Source organism: Saimiri boliviensis, chromosome 12 (genome assembly GCF_048565385.1).
Source record: "Saimiri boliviensis isolate mSaiBol1 chromosome 12, mSaiBol1.pri, whole genome shotgun sequence".
Lineage (NCBI taxonomy): Eukaryota > Metazoa > Chordata > Mammalia > Primates > Cebidae > Saimiri > Saimiri boliviensis.
Window position 1 is genome coordinate 28,656,044 of NC_133460.1, and position 22,734 is coordinate 28,678,777.

At 39.0% G+C, this 22,734-nt stretch overlaps 2 protein-coding genes across 2 annotated transcripts in view; one reads left to right on the forward strand and one right to left on the reverse strand.

The window, feature by feature from the left end:
• The window catches only part of LOC120360120 (cyclin-Y-like protein 2), a 33,776-nt gene that overhangs the window by 6,554 nt on the left and 4,488 nt on the right, over window positions 1-22,734 (reverse strand). The window contains exons 4-9 of the mRNA XM_074382190.1: window positions 21,996-22,030; window positions 14,348-14,448; window positions 10,632-10,667; window positions 7,673-7,724; window positions 6,768-6,887; window positions 5,690-5,856 (exon numbers count right to left, since the gene is read on the reverse strand). Of these exons, the coding sequence (XP_074238291.1) occupies window positions 5,690-5,856; window positions 6,768-6,887; window positions 7,673-7,724; window positions 10,632-10,667; window positions 14,348-14,448; window positions 21,996-22,030 (511 nt within the window). The remainder of the gene's footprint in view (window positions 1-5,689; window positions 5,857-6,767; window positions 6,888-7,672; window positions 7,725-10,631; window positions 10,668-14,347; window positions 14,449-21,995; window positions 22,031-22,734) is intronic.
• LOC120367381 (large ribosomal subunit protein eL34-like) lies at window positions 20,321-20,722 on the forward strand. The gene has a single exon (XM_039478200.2). It carries the CDS (start codon window positions 20,356-20,358, stop codon window positions 20,707-20,709), a length of 354 nt encoding a protein of 117 aa, XP_039334134.1. The 5' UTR covers window positions 20,321-20,355; the 3' UTR covers window positions 20,710-20,722.

The window sequence follows — 22,734 nt, forward strand, 5'->3', positions numbered from 1 at the left end:
ACTCCAGCCTGGGTAACAAGAGCGAAACTCCGTCTCAAAAAAAAAAAAAAAAAAAAAAGAGAGACCACTATGAATAATCAACAGCAGAGGGACAAGATAAATGTCCATTAAACACTTTGTTGTAATGTTTTCAATCTCCAAAGATCGTGGGCATAGCTCCTATTCAGAGCATAGCTCCTGATCCTTCTGTGTTCACAAATGGTGCTATGTAGACCTGGTCATCTTGAGGCTGGCCTCTGTCATCACTGCCTCTGGAGCTCATATCTGTGGAAACCTGCACATTTCTCTGTGTATTCTCTGACCTTGGAACTAGAGCTTGAGCCCTACCAGATTAGCTGCAGGTCTTGAGATCAATTTAACTGCCACTATAGTGGAGCTAAGTGTTCATCATTACAAATCTTGCTCCCTTCCAGAAACCAGTTTACAAGCTGGGCACAGTGGCTCAGGCCTGTAATCCCAGCACTTTGGGAGGCTAAGATGGGTGGATCCTCTGAGATCACGAGTTCGAGACCAGCGTGACCCATGGAGAAACAACATGGAGAAACCCCTGAAGAGGGAAATTAAATAATAACAACAGTAGTCTGTAATTGCTACGTAATACAATTTGCTCTATTGTGTTCAATATAAAACCTAACCCCCAGCTCTGCTTGAAATTAACTAACTCCCTATAAAATCTACCTTATCTACTCTCCCTACTTTCTCAGCAAAGTTCCCAGGCATCTCAAGACTTCCATTTTTCTTGCAGACCAGCTGCAAGGTCACAGGGTAATATAACACCCAAAGAATGTGCAATGTGTTTCTCAAACGTATAACACTCAAAGAATGTGCAATGCGATTCTCAAACATAACATACATCACAAGGCATGTCACAAGTTAACTGTTCTTTCCTCTGGCTTCTGTAAACCTGTTAGTTGCTATGTCATCCTGGCTGTATAACAAATCAAGCCCTGTCTTTGTTAGGCTCTCAACCTTGGGATGCAAATCCGCCGAGCTGGTGGCCACCTTAATAAAATCCTCCTGTTTCACCCATTGGTCTCTCCAGGCTCCTGAATATTATGTAATACCCCATCTCTACTAAAAATAGAAAATTAGCCAGGTGTAGTGGCACATGCCTATAATCCCAGCTACTCAGGAGGCTGAGGCAGGAGAACTGCTTGAACCCAGGAGGCAGAGGTTGTGGTGAGCCAAGATCACGCCATTGCACATTGTTGCCTAGGCAACAAGAGCAAAAATCCATCTCTCTCTTTCTCTCTCTCTCTCTCTCTCACACGCGCGCACACACACACACACACACACACAGAAACCAGTTTACAGATTGATGACAGTAGTGATTAAGAGAACTTTAGCTCTGCAACTTACTTTCTTTTTTTTTTTTTTTTTTTTTTTGAGGCGGAGTTTCGCTCTTGTTACCCAGGCTGGAGTGCAATGGCGCGATCTCGGCTCACCGCAGCCTCTGCCTCCTGGGTTCAAGCAATTCTCCTGCCTCAGCCTCCTGAGTAGCTGGGATTACAGGCACGTGCCGCCATGCCCAGCTAATTTTTTTTTTTTTTTTAGTATTTTTTTTAGTAGAGACAGGGTTTCACCATGTTGACCAGGATGGTCTCGATCTCTTGACCTCGTGATCCACCCGCCTCGGCCTCCCAAAGTGCTGGGATTACAGGCTTGAGCCACCGCGCCCGGCCAGCTCTGCAACTTTCAAATGACGTTCATTTTCTGTTAAATCCTTTACTAAAATGGCTCCTAGCAATATCACCATGACAACTCAGTTTATACTATTAGCAAAGTGGTAACTTAGCAGCCATTTGAACAGCAACCAATCATCACTAGTCTCTTCTTGGTTACAAGAAGCCTTATTTCAATTGTAAATATACACTGTGTTAATTCTGAATGAAAGTCTTCAAAAATTTTGGGGGGTACATTGTAAGTGTACATATTTATGGGGTATATAAAATTATTTGATACAGGCCTATAATGCGTCATAATCACAGCAGGGTAAATGAAAAATCCACTGCACCTCAAGCATGTATCCTTTTATTTATATTTTTTTTTACAAATAATTCTATTACACTCTTTTAGTTACTCTAAAATGTACAATTAAATAATTCTTGACTGTTGTCACTCTGTTGTGCTATCAAATACGAGATGTAATTTATTCTTTCTAACAAAATGTGTGCACCTATTAAGCATCACCCCTTACTCCTCTCATCCTCCATGCTACTTTTACCAGCAGCTGCAAACAATTCTCCTACTCTATATCTTCATGAGTTAAATTGTTTTAATTTTTAGTTCCCACAAATCAGTGAGAATAGGTGAATTTTGTCATTTTGTGTCTAACTTATTTCACTTAACATTCCCATTCATGTTGTTGCAGGTAACAGGATCTCATTCTCCTTTATAGTTGAATAGTGCTCCACTGTGTATATGAACCATTTTCTTTAGCCACTCATCTGTTGATGAATACTCAGAATGGTTCCAAATCTTGGCTGTTGTGAATAGTGCTGCAACATACATGAGAGTATAGTTATCTCTCTGATATACTGATTTCTTTTCTTTTGGGTTTATACCCAGCAGTGAGATTCCTGGATCATACGGTGGCTCTATTTTTAGTTCTGAGGACCTCCAAACTGTTCTCCATAGTGGTTGTATTTAAATTACATTCCTACTGACAGCATACAAGGGTTGCCTTTGCTCTATATCCTCGCCAGCATTTATTATTGCCTGTTTTTACAGTAAGAGTCATTTTAAGTGCGGTGAAATGATCTCTCATTGTAATTTTGATTTGCATTTCTCTGAACATCAATGATATTGATGTTGAGTATCTTTTCACATACCTGTTTGGCATTGGCATGCCTTTCTTAGGGAGTTTTCAAACAGGTCTCACTTTGTCAATCAGGTTGGAGCGCAGTGGCAGAATCACAGCTCACTGCAGCCTTGACCTCCCAGGCTCAGGTAATTTTCACATCTAAGCCTCCTAAGCAGCTGAAATTACAGGCACATGCCACCAAGCCTGCCTAATGTGTCCTCTTTTCAGAAATGTCTATTCAGATATTTTGCCCATTTAAAAAATCAGATAGTTATTTTTTTTCCTACGGAGTTATTTGAGCTCCTTAGTATTCTGGTAATTAATCCCTTGTCAGACAGTTTTCAAATACCTTCCCCCATTCTGTGGGTTGTCACTTCACTTTGTTCACTGTTTCCTTTGTTGTGTAGAAGCTTTTTAACTTGATGTGACCTAATTTGCCCATTTTTGCTTTGGTTGCCTGTGCTTATAAAACATTATGCAAGAAATACTTGCCCAGTTCAATATCATGGAGAATTTTCCCACTGTTTTATTTTAGTTTCATATCTGAGGTCATAGATTTAAATCTATTTTTAGTTTTTTAAAAGGCAGAGATACCGCATTGCCTAGATCATCTCGAACTCCTGAGCTCAAGCCATTCTCCTATCTTCGCCTCCCAAAGTGCTGGGATTACAAGTGTGAGCCACCATGCCCAGCTTAGATTTACATCTTTAATCCATTTTGATTTGATTTTTGTAAAAGGTAAGAAACAGGAGCCTGGTTTCATTCTTCTGCATGTGGATATGCACTTTTCCCAGCACCCCTTACCGACGAGACTGTCATTACCCCATTGCATGTGCTTGGCACCTTCGTAGAGAATGAGTTCACTGCAGATGTATGAATTGGTTTCTGGGTTTCCATTCTGTTCCATTGGGCTACGTGTCTGTTTTTAATCACAGTGCCATGCTGTTCTGGTTACTACAGGTGTAGAGGGTAATTTGAAATTAGATAATATAATTCCCCCAGGTTTGTTTTTGCTCAGGTTAGCTTTGGATATTCCGAGTCTTTTGTAGTTGTCTGTATATTTTAGAATTCATTTTAAAATTTCTATTTCTGTGAAGAATGTCATTGCTTTTTGCAGAATTGTGGAGGCTCCACATTGGTGGTCTGAGATGAGACCTGAAGGAATTCTTTAGATTAATGGACAGAGACTCGTTTCTTCACTTACTTTCCCACAAATGAAGTCCGTCTCTCTGCACTAAGCTGCCCGGAGCTGGGAGAGGAGTGATACAAGCACCCCTGTGGCCATGACCTCTGGGACAGCACTAGGTCTGTCCAGATGGCACTAGGAGTTGCAGTCCTTGTGACCTAGACAGCCTTTCAGGTTGATTAAGGATCCCAGACTATTTTATCCCATGGCAGCCAGGCTTTCACCACGCAAGTTCCAACCACGGGGATGAATAATTCCCCTATGGTTGGGGCTAATCTAAATGTTTTTTCTGTGGGTGGGATTTGGGTGGATTCAGCTTTGATTTGCTTTCTGCTGTGACGAGGCAGCACTGAGTTCAGGCAAAGTCCCACAGCTGCTGTGCTCTCCCTTCCCCAAGCATGTCGCCTCTCTCCTTGCCACAGGTTCACAGTGGTGGCATCAGCAATTCAAGACTGTCTTTTCTATGCTGTTCAGTGCCTCTTTCACTGATATGACATTAAAACCACATCATTCTTATTGAGGTGCTTTTTTATTTAAATAGTTGCTAAAGGTGTTATTCCTGTGGGGAGCACAATTGGCGGAGAATTCTATTTGTGACTGCCTACATCCTGAATCACAGTCTTATCTGGAGTAACAGGCAAACGTAAAAACAAAGAAACAAACAAAAACAAACCTCTTGCCAGTGCCTGAGGATCTTCATCTTCATACGCTTCATATGCTTCTATGTCATCAAGAGGTGTTCCTTCAGATTTTCCTAAGTGTCACCCACAAAGCCATTCTCGCTGTCTAGTGGACACTGTGAGAGCCTGTGCCGAAAATGCCTCCCTGGCTCACCCTACCAACCAGCTCCAAGACCCTTCCCTTTACAGCAGTCATGAGGCCAGACTGAAAGAAAGACCCATGGAGCTCCTGTTTCAGTGTCATGCTGCCGTCTATGAGCAACTCCATGATTCAGCAAGATTTCTTACATTCTCATAGATAACTTGGGGCCCCCCAAGTGCTGCTGTGGTTGCATTAATGCCCCGGGAACCTCCTGAGTGTGGTGAGCATGGGGTGATGCCCCCTCAATGTTTCTCAGACTGCCTGGGAGGAACGCTGGAACTTCTGACTCATCAGCCCAGTGATGCAGCACTCCTAATGGGAAGAGGACAGGGGCACAGGGAAGTGTGGCTATTCTGTATCTCAAGGTTTTTATAAAATGGATTTTCAGAGAGAAGCGGGAGAACACCAGCAAACGCAAATACACAACGTATGGCTCAGGGTGAAGCTCTACTTCACAATGCAGAGGCCCCAGACCTGTCAATGGGCAAACAATTATTTCAAAGGCCAGATATGCGCTCCTCACAAAGAGACTAGAACTTGCAGACAGCTTGTAAAAGCCGTAAGGAAATTGACTGTACTATTAGGTTTCTCATTGTACACTGGTAAGATATTTGCCAAAAACATTTACCAGAAAAATACATTTTCATTTATGAGATTACTACAACAGCAATTTACCAAGACCTACCAATGACTAGTGAAAAATATGAACTGTTTTTCTAAAGCTGGGGAGAAAGAGTATGTGGTATTTATGCCCATTCTTATTATCTGAATAATGTAAACTTTAAAAGTATTTCTCAAAGTGTTTAAGTTTATGGGAGCAAATAAAGTATTCAAAAATGGTTAGAAAGTTCAAAAAAAAAAAAACTGTACAAACTCACATATCGTCTACTGTGATTTTCTCAAAGAGCCCGCATAAGTCCTTATTGTCCACAGCCACACTGCTCCCAGCCTTGATAACAAGAAGAATGGCTCCCAAGACAATCCTCCTCCAGTTGGTTGGACAAATGTTGATATCAGCACACTTGACAAGTCTTTTTATGTAAACCTGGAAAACAGAGCACTGGCCTTTGATTTAGCTCAGTTTAAATGCTGTGATAAGAACTCTTATGAAAAACCAGAATACTTCTGGTTTTGACCAGAAAGTCGATGCCTTTTATTCTTATGTTCTACAGAGACTTTGTTTCATCAGGTTAAGTAAGGGGCCATATCACAATCATAGCCCAAATATTTTTGCTACCTACTCTGCCCAGCGGGGGTAGATTAACACACCCAAGGACCAATGAACGGAGGGCAGTAGCTCTCAATCACAACATACATGAGAATTGCCCGGGGATACACACTGGGACTGAGCTTAGACCTACAATGGCACACATTCCTGCCCATGAACCAGATGGTCTTGTTACTGCTCTTCATTCCAAGCCCTCCACATGCCCTGGATGTGTGTGCACTGCATGTGCATGTGTGCACTGAAGTGTGGGGGGAGAAACCAGAAATCCCTCCTGCTGCCTTTAATAGCAATTTTTCTGTAATGAGAAACGCAAGGCAACATTTAAGCCATAATGATGATTCAACTCAAATGTGTGTATTTGCTTTCAAAAGTTTCTCTTAAAGTTCTGAGATAATTTCAGAAACCTACTTTCATTTAAAATCAGGAACATAGGACTCTGTTTACAAGATCAATTTCTTTTTTTTTTTTTTTTTTTTTTTTTTTTTGGAGATAGAGTTCTGCTCTGTTGCCTAGGCTGAAGTACACTGGCTTGATCTCAGGTCACTGCACTCTGCCTCCTGAGTTCAGCAGTTCTCCTGCCTCAGTCCCCTGAGTGGCTGGGACTACAGCGGCGTGCCACCATGCCTGGCTAATTTTTGTATTTTTGGTAGAGACAGGGTTTAACCACATTAGCCAGGCCGCTCTACAAGACCAATTTCTAAAGATGCTATAAATAGAAAATATCTTACCAAACTTATGATTGCTAAGTCAGCATCTAGCCTTTTCACACAAAACATAGTACGTATAAATCTGTAAATCGCTTTGTGTGTAGGATCACACATAAAGTGTTCTTCCAGAACCTCTCCTCGCTGAAAGAAGAAAGGATGCAATGTAAGTATCCATTGAAGAGAAAACCTGAAGTGCTCTTAAGACAGCAGTGTTCACATTTGTGCCCATGTATCATTTACAATCATTTTGATTGGGGAAATGTCTTTCAGTTTTTACACTATGAACAGTGGGATCTTAAAATACCATAATGATTTAATACTCATCAACATTCACTTAAAAATTATATGAGCTAAAGTTCAGAAAATTTTTGTTCTTTTTTACTCTTTGCCCCACATAATTCTATCCAAATGTAAGCTACTCTTAGGCTTTAATGTCTTCCTGATGGTATGTCATTCTCTGCAATAAACTTTGAGAAAATACTGTTTCCTGTAACCATGAGGCTCTAACTTTGCGCTGTTATATACAATAGTCACTAGCTACATGTGGCTATTATGTACTTGAGGAAGTACATTTTTAAACTTTTATAACATGTAGGTTGATTTAAACTTAAATTATTTTTAACTCTCTTCATAAAAGTCATGCTTCTGTGTTAAAAGTATTTACATATACTCATACTGCTTGATGCTACTAATAACTGTCTTTTAAAAGATACATTTTCTGTTATTTCGATAGTAGATTTACTCATAGTTGTTCACTAATTAAACAGAGCTACAGATCAGTTCTTATTCTAATACATTCTTTTTACAACATCTAACAGGACTAAATGCAACATGAAATGGGGAGGATTTAAAGACGGCTTTGACATCAGCATGAAACAAATACAAGTCTGTGATGAAAATGCAACCTCAATAAAAGTGCCACTTACATTAAATGGGAATATACGTTCATCAAGTATTTCCATAGTTCTGTTTCCATCTCTATAAAATAAGAATGTGTATTACTTCAAAAAACTGTTAATATCTTAGTATAATACCTGTTTAGTATAATAATGCCTCCTATGTGCTTTGGTGTTTACTTCACCAAAGCAAACAGTTTGTACAAATTCTTCTCCTGGATCCTGCCCTGCAGAATGTTTCCCGACCTCTTCTTCCTCAGCACATCACGTCCTGTACTGTGAAATCTTTTTCACAATAACCAGTCAGAACTGCCTATAGGTATTGACCCTCCCTAACAGGCAATGGCAATAAACCAAACATATTTTCTCTCTGCTTAACCACACATTGAAACACAAGAATGTTTTACAAAGCAGTAGTGGTGAGCAATAAAGTCTTGAGGACTTTAATAAATGTACACGTGATTCCAATTTCCTAGCTTCCTTTCTTTTTAGTCCTCTGTAGTATACTTTCATGATGAATTTATTTTCTGTTGTTTGAATTAAAAACTCATCTGCCCTTTTATTTTAAAAGAGGCTAGTCTTTGATTAACTTTAAATTTTGTAAAACTAATGCATTGTGCCTGTGTGATAAACCAGTGGTTCTCCAAATGTGCTCTGTGGACCTCTGGGGATCCCGAAGACCCTTTCTGAGAAGGCCTAAGAGGTCAACACTGTTTTGTTTTTCTTTGTTTTATTTTGTTTGTTTGTTTTTGTTTTTCTGAGATGGAGTTTCACTCTTATTGCCCAGGCTGGAGTGCAATGGTGGGAGCTTGGCTCACTGCAGTCTCCGTCTCCCAGGTTCAGGTGATTCTCCTGCCTCAGCCTCCCGAGTGGCTGGGATTATGGGTGCCTACCACCACACTCAGCTAACTTTTGTATTTTTATTAGAAATGAGGTTTCACCAGGCTGGCAAGGCTGGTCTTGAACTCCTGACCTCAGGTGATCCATCTGCTTGGCCTCTCAAAGTGCTGGGATTACAGGCCTGAGCCACCGTGTCTGCTGGACACTGTTCTGACAATCATACTAATTCAACCTCAGAAAGTTGATACAAATTTTTTTTTAATTAAGAAACTAATATAAAGACACTGACTACTTTTTCATAGACACTTGCCATAACTGTATAAAAGCACTGCTGATTTCTCATCCTAAATCAAGGCAGTGGTACCAATTGCACTGGGAGTAATTCTGTTCTTTATTGTCCCTTACAGTTAAAAAGCAGTCTAAAGTACTTAAGAATGTCTTTGGTGAGGTGGTAAAAATTAACGGTGTTACTGAATCTTGACATGTCTCTTTCATATTCTGAATCAGTAGAAAGCTAAGAAGAAGCACTTCTGCTGACTGCAGTACGGATTTTTTTTTTAAAAAATTCATGATTTAATTGTGAGTGGAACAATCACTTTTTTCACATAACATCATTTTTATTTAAAGGTGCTACTGTGCCAGTGCAATGGTTCACACCTCTAAAATCCAAACCCTTTGGGAGACCAAAGCAGCAGATCGCTTGAGCTCCTTCAGAAGTTTGAGTAGCCTGGGAAGCATGGTGAAACTCTGTCTCTACCAAAAACATACAAAAATTAGCCAGACGTGGTGCCACATCTCTGTGGGCCCAGCTACACAGGAGTCTGAGGTGAGAGAATTGCTTGAGCTGAGATCATGCCAATGTAATACAGCCAAGTGACAGAGTGAGACTCAGTCTAAAAAAAAGGGACAACTATCATTCTCAAAAATAAATGAACTGAAGTTGTTACATCAAGGAAATTAACATGTGTTCCCAATGATAAATTAAGCTTTCCTGAGGACTTTGAAAATCTCGATCATTCTACTGCAGGCTTGACAGCTTTTCAACACTTAAAGACTTTTAAAATAACATTGGTGGTTAAAAGTGATTTTTGACACAATAAAACATAAACCAATATATTCCAAATAACTAATGCATGATAGTATAAATGCAAGTATGGGGGGAAAGATCCATTTACCATGCAAGACAGATTACTGATTACTGATCAAATAAATTTTTTAATATGTGTAATACCACTGCAAGGAATTTTAAAAAGTAGCACTTGTCAAGTTTGCACTTACTATTAAATACCCACAAATGTCTCAAAGCTTTAAAAATGCACCTTTTACCAACTACATATTTGCATGAGATTAGGGCATGTCATTGCTTCCCTTTTTTGACCACAGGCATCCATTATCATGCCCAGATATTTTTTGTATTTTTAGAAGAGATGGGTTTCCACCATGGTGGTCAGGCTGGTCTCAACCTTCTGACCTCAAATGAATCTGCCCACCTTGGCCTCCCCAAAGTGCTGGGATTGCAGGTGCCTCCCACCACACCTGGCCATCTTATTGCTTCTTAAAGCAAACTGCAAAGAAAGACCTAGAGAATCCAGCCGTCTTCTATCAAGTGCGACATTCCAGGTCTTCAATCATATAAATACATGACACACTTTTTACTCAACTTTTTGTTGCAGAAAATCTATTTTCTCATTAAAAATTTTTCTGTTAACAATATTGTTCTCAAGGAGTATTTTCTGTTGTCACAACCTGGGTCATGGGTAACTACTGACATCTACTTGGTACAGGCCACCAGTGCTGCTAAACTTTCTGCAATGCACAGGACAGTCCTTGTGACAAAGCATTATCTAGATCAAGATATCAACAGTGGTAAGGCTGTGAAATCTAAACTAAAAATAGATTTTGACAAAAATCTCAATTTTATAGTTCTAAGACAGTAAATATCAATATCATCAATATAAATATATACTCTTTGAGACTCCCAATCATTTAAGAATTAAAAGTGTTAAGGACCAAGGAAAACACAAATAATTTGCTTGGATATTTTAGTAGGCCCAATACAGCTCATGATGTCTAGAGCTGCGACTTAAAGAGCTTGATAGCTTGCAAAGTAATTAGCCAGAATAACAAGACAGTTTTTTAAAAAGCTCACCTTTTCTTGATAAGGTAATATATCTCCAAGGCCACACTGTGGAAGGAAAAACATTCACAACAATAGATGTTATCATTTGTTAGGTCTGACGACATTTTTTTAAAAGGGTGTGGTGGAAACTCTCCTAGTGGCCCTGAAATTAAAACCTTCTAGTTCAGAACAGTTCCATAAGGGCACTTTCTTGTTTTCATTTCTTGGGTTTTAGCAAAAATATGAGAACAAAAATGCAAGGCAATTCAATACACTGTTAGAAAACGTGTTTCTGTAGATGCTTATAATATATAAATAATAACAAAGTTCCCTGTTATATGTTCCTCTACCCACAAAACCTTTCATCACATGCAACTTATTTTATGTATTTATTTATTGTGTGACCCAGAGTCTTGCTCTGTAGCCCAAAGCAACCTTGGTTCACTACAACCTCCACCTGCCGAGTTCAAGCAATTCTCACGCTTCAGCCTCCCAAGTAGCTGATACTACGGTTTGGTGCCATTATGCCCAGCTAACTTTTGTATTTTCAGTGGGGATGGGGTTTTGCCATGATGGTCAGGTTGATCTCAAACTCCTGGTCTCACGTGATCTACCTGCCTCAGCCTCCCAAAGTGCTGGGATTACAGCTTGAGCCGCCACACCCTGACTCATGCAATTTATATCTATGTGTACATATGTTTAAATTTCAGCCACACAGTAGTGGTTTCTTTTTTTAAATGTTAGGCCCTGCATTTTAGTTTAGTCCACTATCTCCTATCCACCCATTTTTAAAATTATTTCCCAAAAAGTACATAATATAATGAAAGTGCTTTATAACAAATAAAATTATTTGAAATTGCTTTTGCATAATTATTAGAAAACATATTAGTAAACATAAGCTCACATGACATCAGTGATAGGTACAGCAATCCTAAAATAAGCAGTGCTAACAAGGTAGTGCAGCACGACACAGTGTAATATCAATGGCAGGTATCTTCAGTTAGTTTAACTGAAATATTTATGAACAGATACAACTCTTCAGATATATGTAACTGTATTTCTATGTTACCCACTGATGCTGTGTATCAGAAAACAAGAGGTTCTCTTACGTAAGTTACGTGCTTCCATTTGCCCTCAGCATCTACAATGAGGTTCAAAATAACTGAGGGAAGGCAAATCTCAATTTTAGTAACAGCACTTTTTAAAAAGCCTGTAACATGAGCACTTCAGATGGACGTGTCTATAGTGCTTCAAGTAGTTTTCATCTCTGAAATAATTTTAAAATCACAGAATTTGAAGTTATATGCTGGAAAGGACCAATGACCTTACAAGGCATTTAATCCAACACTCATTTTACAGGTCAGGGAAACAAATCTTAAAACTGACTTGCCCAAGGTCCCAACAAACAGGAGCAATTTCTTGCCCTAAACTCAAATTAGGCAATGGCTCTGAATTTTGCTGTACATTAAAATCACCTGAGAAGCTTTAATAACTGCCTCATTTTCAATAATTGGCATTGGATATAACTTTGGCCATCAGGGTTGTTGGTAAAAGCTTCCCAGGTGATTTCAATGTGCAGCAAAATTTGAAATGATTGAGTTGGGGTAAAAATCAGAATCTTCTGGGCTGCTTTTCTTCACATAAAGATGCTATGTTTTCCTAAAAGACTTCTCAGTGCCTAGAGATAGAGGGAAAGTGGAGATTGGAGGATACATGTATTTGCAGACATCTATTTTGAAGAAAAACTTTGCAAAAGTGATCCCAATGAGTTCCAACTATCCCATTGAAAACAGTGCAATACTAACTTGTAATGAACATTTTTCAAAATCTTTTCCTGAAGCCAATTTGCCCTATTAATTTGCTCAATAAACCTCTATTTCACCAAGAGTGAATACACCAAATGATCATTTCTCAAACTTGCTGATGGCAAATTAAAACTTACTTTACTTTTGAAAGTAGACTTCTAAAAATTAGAAGAATGAGGAAAAAGACATGAAATTTGTTTGAACAAGACTGTCTTCAAAGCTACTTTGGAATTCTATGCTAACACATAAAAATCATTTGAATTAAAAAGCAGCCAGGGACTTTAGCCAAAGTTGTTTGTTTGCTTGTTTGTTTTTATGCTCAAAGATTTAAGAGACCGCCAGGTGTGGTGGCTCATGCCTGTAATTCCAGCACTTTTGGAGGCAGAGGTGGGCAGATCACCTGAGGTTGAGAGTTCCAGACCAGCCTGACTAACACGGAGAAACCTCAACTCTCAAATAAAAAAGAATACAAAATCAGCTGGGTGTGGTGCATGACTAATCTTAGCTACTTGGGAGGCTGAGGCAGAATTGCTGGAACCTGGGAGGTGGAGGTTGTGGTGAGTCATATCACCACAACCTCCACCTCCAAGATGGTGCATTGCACTCCAGTCTGGGCAATACGACAAGAGGAAAACTCCATTTCAAAAAAAAGAAAGAGAGAAAGAGAAAAGAAAGAAAAGAAAAGGAGAAAGAAAAAAGACTGAAGAAACTTGGCTGACCACAGACATTTAGTGATGACTCAATAGGTCCCAGAGCTCAGCACCTAAGACATAATTTGATTTCAATTTTTGCTGAAACACAATTTCATCTCAACTATTTTTATAAGGAAGGGAGGAAAGTGACATTATTATAAGTGTGTAAACCTGCCATTTTTAATTAAAGAAAAAGTTACTGACAATTGAATTAGCTAAAAAGGCTACTGCATTCAAAACAAAATTGTTTTTAAGCTAGCTAGTTATATTTCTAGAATGAAAAGTAAACTTAAATATAAGGATATTAATATCCTAAATTAGCACTTTGCAAACTGTGCTCTAAAAATCAACACTCATGGCTGGGCGCGGTGGCTCAAACCTATAATCCCGAGGCCGGGCATGGTGGCTCAAGCCTGTAATCCCAGCACTTTGGGAGGCCGAGGCGGGTGGATCACGAGGTCAAGAGATCAAGACCATCCTGGTCAGCATGGTGAAACCCCATCTCTACTAAAAATACAAAAAATTAGCTGGCGATAGTGGTGCGTGCCTGTAATCCCAGCTCCTCAGGAGGCTGAGGCGGAAGAATTGCCTGAACCCGGGAGGCGGAGGTTGTGGTGAGCCGAGATCGCGCCATTGCACTCCAGCCTCAGTAACAAGAGCGAAACTCCATCTCGGGGGGGAAAAAAAAATCAGCACTCATAACCAAGGAGATGATCGTCATGTACAATGGACAGCCCCTGTGGTGGTGGTGTTGGTGGTTGTTCCTTTTAAAAGATAAACTTCATCTCAGAGTGCTCTCCAAGTGCATCTTTGTGGCCCATCAGGTGCTCATGCACAATGGGAGAAATTCAAATGCAGACACACTGTGGTGCCAGCGGAGAAAAAGCTGTTCCTTCTTCTAAGACTGATATCCAAAGTAGTACACATTGACTTAGGCCTGCAACGCATTGAGAAACTAATTTTTCACAAAAAACATTCAATAAAGGGAACCTATCCTTCTTATTGCATTCAGCATTCTCTTAAGGCATAAAGGCATCAAATAAATAGCAACACTGTTTCTGAAATTGCTTATTTGCTGAGAGATTTTTCCTTCCACCATGATGGAGAAGATGAAAAGAGAAATTGATACTTAATATTTAGAATCTGGTATCAATATATGGGTGACTCCAATTTCTTAAACTGATTGAAGAGGAAAATCAAATGACTGAAATAATTTTAATCTGTCCCTTGGCAGTAGAGTTGTACTCACGATTTTAGTGTCATTTTAAAATGAGGGCAGCTGGCTGTGGTGTCTTCAAGAAAAATTGTCGAACATGAGCTGAATTTTATAGAAAAATGATCCATATATATCTAAAGAGGAAGGGAAGGATAAGGTAAACTTATCAAAGTGTGTTTTTTTTTCCCCCAGTGAAAACGTCACATGACAAAGCACTAAGATATTTCTTACACTCCATGAACTGCCTGAGTGTGATATCGTGTGCAATGTACGGAAAAACCATTGGAGGCTCTTAACTTCCAGAGATGATATTGAGATATGGGTTAGAAAATGCTGCTCTTAATATGCTACCTGTCATCAAACCTAACAAGGATTTTATGAATTCCCTTTATATATAATGACAAAAGTTTAAAATACAATTTGTTTTTTTCTACCATGATATAAAGCAGCTGCGAATTTCTATTAATTTATTACAATAAAATGTAATGTATTAAATAATACTGGTACAAGAGAAATTTATTGCAATGAATATAAGACTAATGTATTTACAAACTTACTAATCCTATGTGTATTATTTCAGGCAATATTGTGACAAAACAGGTGTTTCACATTCAGAGGTTCTGTGTGCCAGGGTTGCTAGGCCACCACCAAGTGAGGAAGCCGTAGGTTTCTCTAGTCCTGTTTTCTTATGTGGAGGATGAAAAGGTTATCACTTAAATATTCTCTCACACCCTAAAAACAGATAACAATTTAAAAAATTTAACTTTCACTTCGTGTTTAAATAAGACTTCCATGACATGACTCAAATGAAACCCTCAGAGAATACTTGCCATTCATTTCAAAAGTTGATTAATTTCATTCTATAAATCAGCTGACCTGCACCTAGGCATTTTCCTGCTATACCCTTGCTCTCTGCCTAGAAGACTGTTTTTCTCTCTGCTTGTCTCAGCAAGCTTGATTCCATCTACCTTCTTGGATCTTTTTTCCAGCAGCCACACAAAAAAAAGTTTTGTTTTTGTTTTTCTGTACACTAATTAATCAAATTCAAGACTGGTAACATGATACTAATTCTTGCCGAGTATTTCCCTCACCAGAAAGTATGCCTCTCCATAAGAGTAAGGGAGGGCTCAGCCAGGCGCGGTGGCTCAAGCCTGTAATCCCAGCACTTTGGGAGACCGAGGCGGGTGGATCATGAGGTCAAGAAATCGAGACCATCCAGGTTAACATGGTAAAATCCCGTCTCTCCTAAAAACACAAAAAATTAGCTGGGCATGGTGGTGCGTGCCTGTCACCCCAGCTACTCCGGAGGCTGAGGCAGGAGAATTGCCTGAACCCAGGAGGTGGAGGTTGCGGTTAGCTGAGATCGCGCCGTTGCACTCCAGCCTGGGTAACAAGAGCGAAACTCCGTCTCAAAAAAAAAAAAAAAGAGTAAGGGAGGGCTCTTACTCTTTCTACCTCCAGCTTCTAAGCACAGAATCTTGAGTAAATCAAAAACTTTTACAAGTATTTAATAAATTAATTCAATTATAATTTGGAAAATAAGTCTTACTACATTTAATTACACCAAAAACACCCCTAACGGTTTACTGTTTATACGTATTATTTAAGGTAGTCAACAAAAAAGAAATAAATCATCTAACTGCAGTCAGCATGAATAAAGAGTGTGAAATTTTATGATCTTTAACAAGAAAAGGAAAGGGTTATATAGTAGGTTAATAACAAAAACTAGAAAATAATTATACCTAGTAATTTAGTAAGTCAAAACCAAAGGCTTACCATCGAAGGTCCATGTAGAGGTCTTTCACTTCCTTGGATAGGTCTATTTCTAAGTATTTTATTTTATTTTTGCAACTATTATAAAAGGGGCTGAGTTCTTGGTTTGATTCTCAGCATTTGTGGTTAGGGTACAACAGAGTTACTGATTTGTGTACACTAATTTTGTCTCCTGAAACTTCGTTAAATTCATTTATCAGTTTCTTGGAGCTTTCTGGTGGAGTCTTGGGGGTTTTCTAAGTATAAAATCATGTCATCAGCAAACAGTGACAGTCTGACTTCCTATGTACTGATCTGGATGCCCTTTCTTTCTTTCTCTTGTGTGACTGCTCTGGCTAGGTCTTCCAGTACTACGCTGAGTACAAGCAGTGAGACTGGGGCATCCTTGCCTTATGTTGGCTGTGGGTCTGTCATAGATGGCTTTTATTACATTGAGGTATGACCTCTGTATGCCCATTTTGCTGAGGGTTTTCATGATAAAACGATGCTGCATTTTGTCAAATGCTTTTTCTGTGTCTATTGAGATGATCATGTGATTTTTGTTTCGAATTCTGTTTATGTGGTGCATCACATTTATTGACCTGTGTATGTTCAACCATCCCTGGATCCCTGGTATGAAACCCATTTCCTCATGGTGGATTATCTTTTTGATATGCTGTTGGGAACCACAAAACATTGCTGAATGAAATGATGGACACAAACAAAAGAAAAGACATCTCCTGCTCATGAGTGGGTGGTATGAATAGTGTAAAAATGATCATATTGCCCAGAGCAATCTACAAATTCAATGAAATTCCCATCAAAACACCATCATCCTTCTTCACAAAACTAGAAAAAAATAATACTAAAACTGATATGGGACCAAACAAGACTCCACAGAGCAAAATCAAAATTAAGCAAAAACAACAAATCTGGAGGCATCAATCACACTCCCTAATTTCAAACTCTACTATAAAGCCATAGTTACCAAAACAGCATGAAACTGGTATAAACAGAGACACATACACCAATGGAACAGAAGAAAGAACCCAGAAATAAACCCGAATATCTATAGCCAAATGATCTTCAACAAAGCCAACTAAAATATAAAGTGAAGAAAGCAAACCCTATTCAACAAATAATGCTGGGATAATTGGCAAGCCATATGCAGGAGAATGAAACTGGATCCTCAACTATCACCATACACAAAAATCAACTCAAGATGGATCAAGCACATAAATTTATGCCTGAAACCATAAAAATTCTAGAAGACAACCTTGGAAAAACCCTTCTAGACACCAGCTTAGGCAAAGACTTCATGACCAAGAACCCAGAAGCAAATGCAACAAAAACAAACAGGGAAGACTTAGCTGAAGAGCTTCTGCACAGGGAAAGGAACAATGGGCAGAGTAAGCAGACAACCCACGGAGTGGGAGAAAGTCTTCACACTCTATATATCTGACAAAGGGCTATTACCCAGAATCTACAAGGAACTCAAACAAATTTCAATTTACAAATTTCAGTTACAAAAATATGGAACCAGCCCAAATGCCCATCAGTCAATGAGGGGATAAAAAATTGTGATATATGTGTATATATTTTATATACATACACACACACACACACACACACACACACACACACATATATATGTGATGGAATACCACTCAGTTACAATAAGGAATAAATTAATGGCATTCCCAGGAACCTCGATGGAATTGGAGACTATTATTCTAAGTGAAGTAACTCAGGCATGGAAAACTAAACATTGTGTATTCTCATTCATACGTGGGAGCTAAGCTACGAGGATGCGAAGGCGTAAGAATGATACGACAAACTCTGTTCAAACTCACAAATCATCACTAAAGAACTTACTCACATAACCAAATACCACCTGTTCCCCTAAAAACCTACAGAAATAAAAAACAGATAAATAAACTACAGCAATCTTCTCAGCAAACATAAATAAAATAAAATAAAAACTAAAGTTTATGTTTTTCTCTCTCCTTTTTGGCAGGACAAATTTTAGGCATGTTTTTAAACTAGTAATAACTTTTTTCCTTTTTCTGAGACAAAGTCTGACTTTGTCACCCAGGCTGGAGGGCAGTGCTGAAATGATGGTTAACTGCAGCCTCAAACTCCTGAGCTCAAGCAATCCTCTGCCGCAGCTGCCTGAGTAGGTAAAACTAAAGGCATATGCCACCATGCCTGACTAATTTGTTATTTCACCATTTTGTAGAGATGAGGTCTTGCTATGTTGACCAGGCTAAAAATAAACATATCTTAATTAAGTTAAATATTTCTAACAATGTGAGCATTCATGAAAACAGCTCCATCTATGTTGTGAAGTAATGGGATAATATGACAGTGTATAAAGTTTGAATGAAAATACCAAACAAGGCCTTAGAAGACAAATGTAACATGCTTATTATAGATACATCACTAAAAAATTGTCTGGGTTAATATCATTAATGATATTGAAATTAAACTTTGATTTACAGTGTAATATAGGTCCTAAATTTGGATTAAATATAATAGATTGATCACAAATTTATTTCCTCTCCCTCTAGACATCTCATTAGTCACAAAATAAAGGTGACACACAGCACCAGGAGACAAGGTTGAAAAGAGATAATTTTTAATAAATGCTGAGACAGATAAAGTAGATAAAAGAGTGGTAAATAACACAGAAGCACAACTATGATGCCTAAAGAAAGTGACTAGAGGCTGGGCAAGGAGGTTCACGCCTATAATCCTACCACTTTGGGAAGCCAAGGAGTTCAAGACCAGCCTGTCCAAGATGGTGAAACCCCATCTCTACTAAAAATACAAAAATCAGCTGGCTGTTATGGCAGGTGCCTGCCACTCCAGCTACTCAGGAGGCTGAGGCAGAGAATTGCTGAAACCCAGGAGGCAGAGGTTGCAGTGAGCTGAGATCTCACCATTGCACTCCAGCCCAGGTGACAAACCAAGACTCTACCTCAAAAAAAGAAAAAGAAAAAAAAAGAGATAGAAAGTGAATGCAACAGAAGCGAGCAGTTTGTCTTACAGAACTAAAGGTGGGCTGTTAACCTAGAGGCAAATAGCACTTTGAAAAGTAGTGCAAAATGTAAAACAAAGCCACCAAGGTCAGTTGAAAATCTGTGGTTAGAGACACACGTCCACCTGTTCTCACATCTGATCAGAAACTTAGAGGTGTGTTCCCTGGATATACCAAACCTCAGAATTTCTGGCTCCCAACTACCAGAGATTAAGCCAGAGATATAAAGAAAACTATACACCAAAAACGGAACTCCAACTTTCCTCCCTAACTCTGCTTTTGGAAAGCAAGTAGCCAGGCAGAAACTTGGGAGAATATTCTCAAGAAACTAAACTGTCTCGAATAAAGATCCCCAGATAATACACTGAGGTCTCTCAAATGAAAAGCTAGTTGCTTCCACAACCTCACACTGAGTGCCATCAGTTAACAGAGTCCTGCTTCCAAATCAAGCAAGCCAGCCAGGGACCACCACACACTGGAGAAAAGCTTCCAACAACAGAGATTGAAACAACACACACAAAATTCATGGGACCGGTCAAAATCAGGAGCAAAACTTTTTAAAAATGTTAAAACACTCTTAAAAATATATAAAATTCAATAGATATAATAGAGGATAAACTCATAGCATATTCCAGATGTAGAATAAAAGGACAACTGAAAAAAATTGAAAGGAAAAAATTGGAAACCAAAGCAGTCTACTGGTCTAAGCAGCCTAGCGCCTGAGTAACACAACTATCAGAAAGAAGGAACAGAGAAAATAAAAAACATTCTCAAAAAGAGAGAGTCTGCAGACTTAGTAGCCTCAGTAAAATGAAAAGATCCCCCACCAAGCTATTATTATGAAATTTCAGAATCTCAGAGACAGAAAACGCTGAAAAAGCTTCCAAAAATACATAAAACGCGGTTATAAATAACGTGTCATGCAATGGCAATAGATTCAAGAACGCTGTGATGAGAGCACAATTGCAGAATATCTTCGGAACCATAAATTTAGATTCAACCTAGAAGTTTACTCTCTATCAAGGAAGAAGAATTTTAAGACTGCTCAGATCTCTAAACATCTCTGCCCAGGAGGCCGGGCACGGTGGCTCAAGCCTGTAATCCCAGCACTTTGGGAGGCCGAGGCGGGTGGATCACGAGGTCAAGAGATCGAGACCATCCTGGTCAACATGGTGAAACCCCGTCTCTACTAAAAAAAATACAAAAAATCTTCTTCCTCTTCCGGGGACGTTGTGTGCAGGCACTCAGAATGGTCCAGCGTTTGACATACCGACGTAGGCTTTCCTACAATACCGCCTCTAGCAAAACTAGGCTGTCCCGGACTCCTGGTAATAGAATTGTTTACCTTTATACCAAGAAGGTTGGGAAAGCACCAAAATCAGCATGTGGTGTGTGCCCAGGCAGGCTTCGAGGGGTTCGTGCTGTACGACCTAAAGTTCTTATGAGATTGTCCAAAACAAAGAAACATGTTAGCAGGGCCTATGGTGGTTCCATGTGTGCTAAATGTGTCCGTGACAGGATTAAGCGTGCTTTCCTTATCGAGGAGCAGAAAATCGTTGTGAAAGTGTTGAAGGCGCAAGCACAGAGTCAGAAAGCTAAATAAAAAATGAAACTTTGAGTAATAAAAATGAAAAAAAAAAAAATACAAAAAATCAGCTGGGCATGGTGGTGCGTGCCTGTAATCCCAGCTACTCAGGAGGCTGAGGCAGGAGAATTGCCTGAACCCAGGAGACGGAGGTTGCGGTGAGCCGAGATCGCGCCATTGCACTCCAGCCTGGGTAACAAGAGCGGAACTCTGTCTCAAAAAAAAAAAAAAAATCTCTGCCCAGGAAAGTTTGCTTAAGTACAATTAGAGAGGATAACAGGACAGAAGGAAACACAGAATCTAGGACTCAGGCGATCCCACACAAGGCGGCAGTTATGTGAGATCCCAAAAGACTTTAAAGAGATAGCACAGCTAGACTAAGACATCAAGCATATCTAGGGAAAGCCTCTCTATACTGAACTAGGATGACAAAAGGCCAAGGAAAGGCTGCCCACCACTCGAAAAAACAAAGAGGAACAGATATGTTTTAGCAGATGGACAATATCTTTGAAAGGCATGTGATAAATGCTACAACACTTCGTGGGGGGATCAGCTGTTAGAAAACAGGCAAATGAATATAGTCAGAAAATTAGCTTCACGCTAAAAAATAATGGATGTGAAATGTAAATTATATGTAAAATATAATTTAACAATAATTATTATTTTTCAATAAAGTGACAGACCATCCAGAGGCTACTTATTGCATTTGGCTGGATAAACCAACGTAGGCTAGGGAAAAAAAGATGATCCAGAAGAAGTGCAGAAGTGCTCAGATTTCAGAACTGTTTCAGAGAAAGGATGAAGGAGTATGTAAGGAAGAGACACAGTGAAAACAACATATAACTCAGCAGTGAATAGTATTTGGATAGTCGTAATCATGTCAATATTACTGATTGAATTAAAAAGTGTGCTACAATTGAAAGAAACAGAGGGAGAAAAATAAGGTCATGGTTAGCAAGGAAGATATGTTTTCACCTGCTGTGACAGAGGGTCAATAGACCACACTGACAATTAACTGAGCTCTTCTATTTTTGTTATTTCATTAAAAATAAGATTAAATATTTAAAGCAGATCTTTATACCACAAGCAACTACTGAAATTTAACTTGAGCGTCAGCAATCCTTAAAAGGTGGGCACACTAAGCTGAAGACTTTTTGGGATAGGAAAGTAGAAGAGATTCAGAAAATCCATGAAATGAGGTCCATCCTATCACCACTGGGTCCCCATTATACTTTAAAGGAATCAAGAGAGACATAGTTTTTCATCAAACTATCAATTTCTCAACTTTTTGACTATTTACTTACATAGTTTGTACTGCTGTTTTCTCCTATTTCTTGTGCTAAGAATGAAAGAAAAAAAAGTCACTTCTGACACAAATAATATAAAATAAAAGTAGTTGTTAACATCTTACTGACTACTCCTATGTACAATCAGAGAAAATTTCATTAAAAAAATTAATTTCTACAATTTATAATTTAAACTCTCTGGCATGATAAATCTCATAAAGTAAAATGTTAAAACTGAGATTTATTTTTTGACCTAGTTTACTTTCTGTTTTTATTACATAGGAGTGAAATAATACTCATGTACAAAAGGGCACAAAAATTATGCCAGATGAAAAATTTAGCTAATTAAAAAATTTAATTGTTGCATATATGAGCCATTCTGCATTCACACATAGCTTAATTACTGGAATCTAAGAGCTAACAGATCTAAGAACTACTTCCTGGCCAGGCACCCATCTCTAGATGCACCAGAATCCCTGTAAGCCTCTCCAACCACAATCACTGGTCATCTACTAATCTGTTACTACAAACAAAACAAACAAAAACAGGATCTTAACACAACTGAAAAGTAATCTATCTGAAATTTAATCTTTTGTTTGTTTGTTCTTTTTTATTTTTTGATACGGAGGAGTCTCGCTCTGTCACCCAGGCTGGAGCACAATGGTGTGACCTTGGCTTACTGCAACCTCTGCCTTCAGTGTTCAAACAATTCTCCTGCCTCAGCCTCTGAGTAACTGGGATTAGAGGCACACCCCAC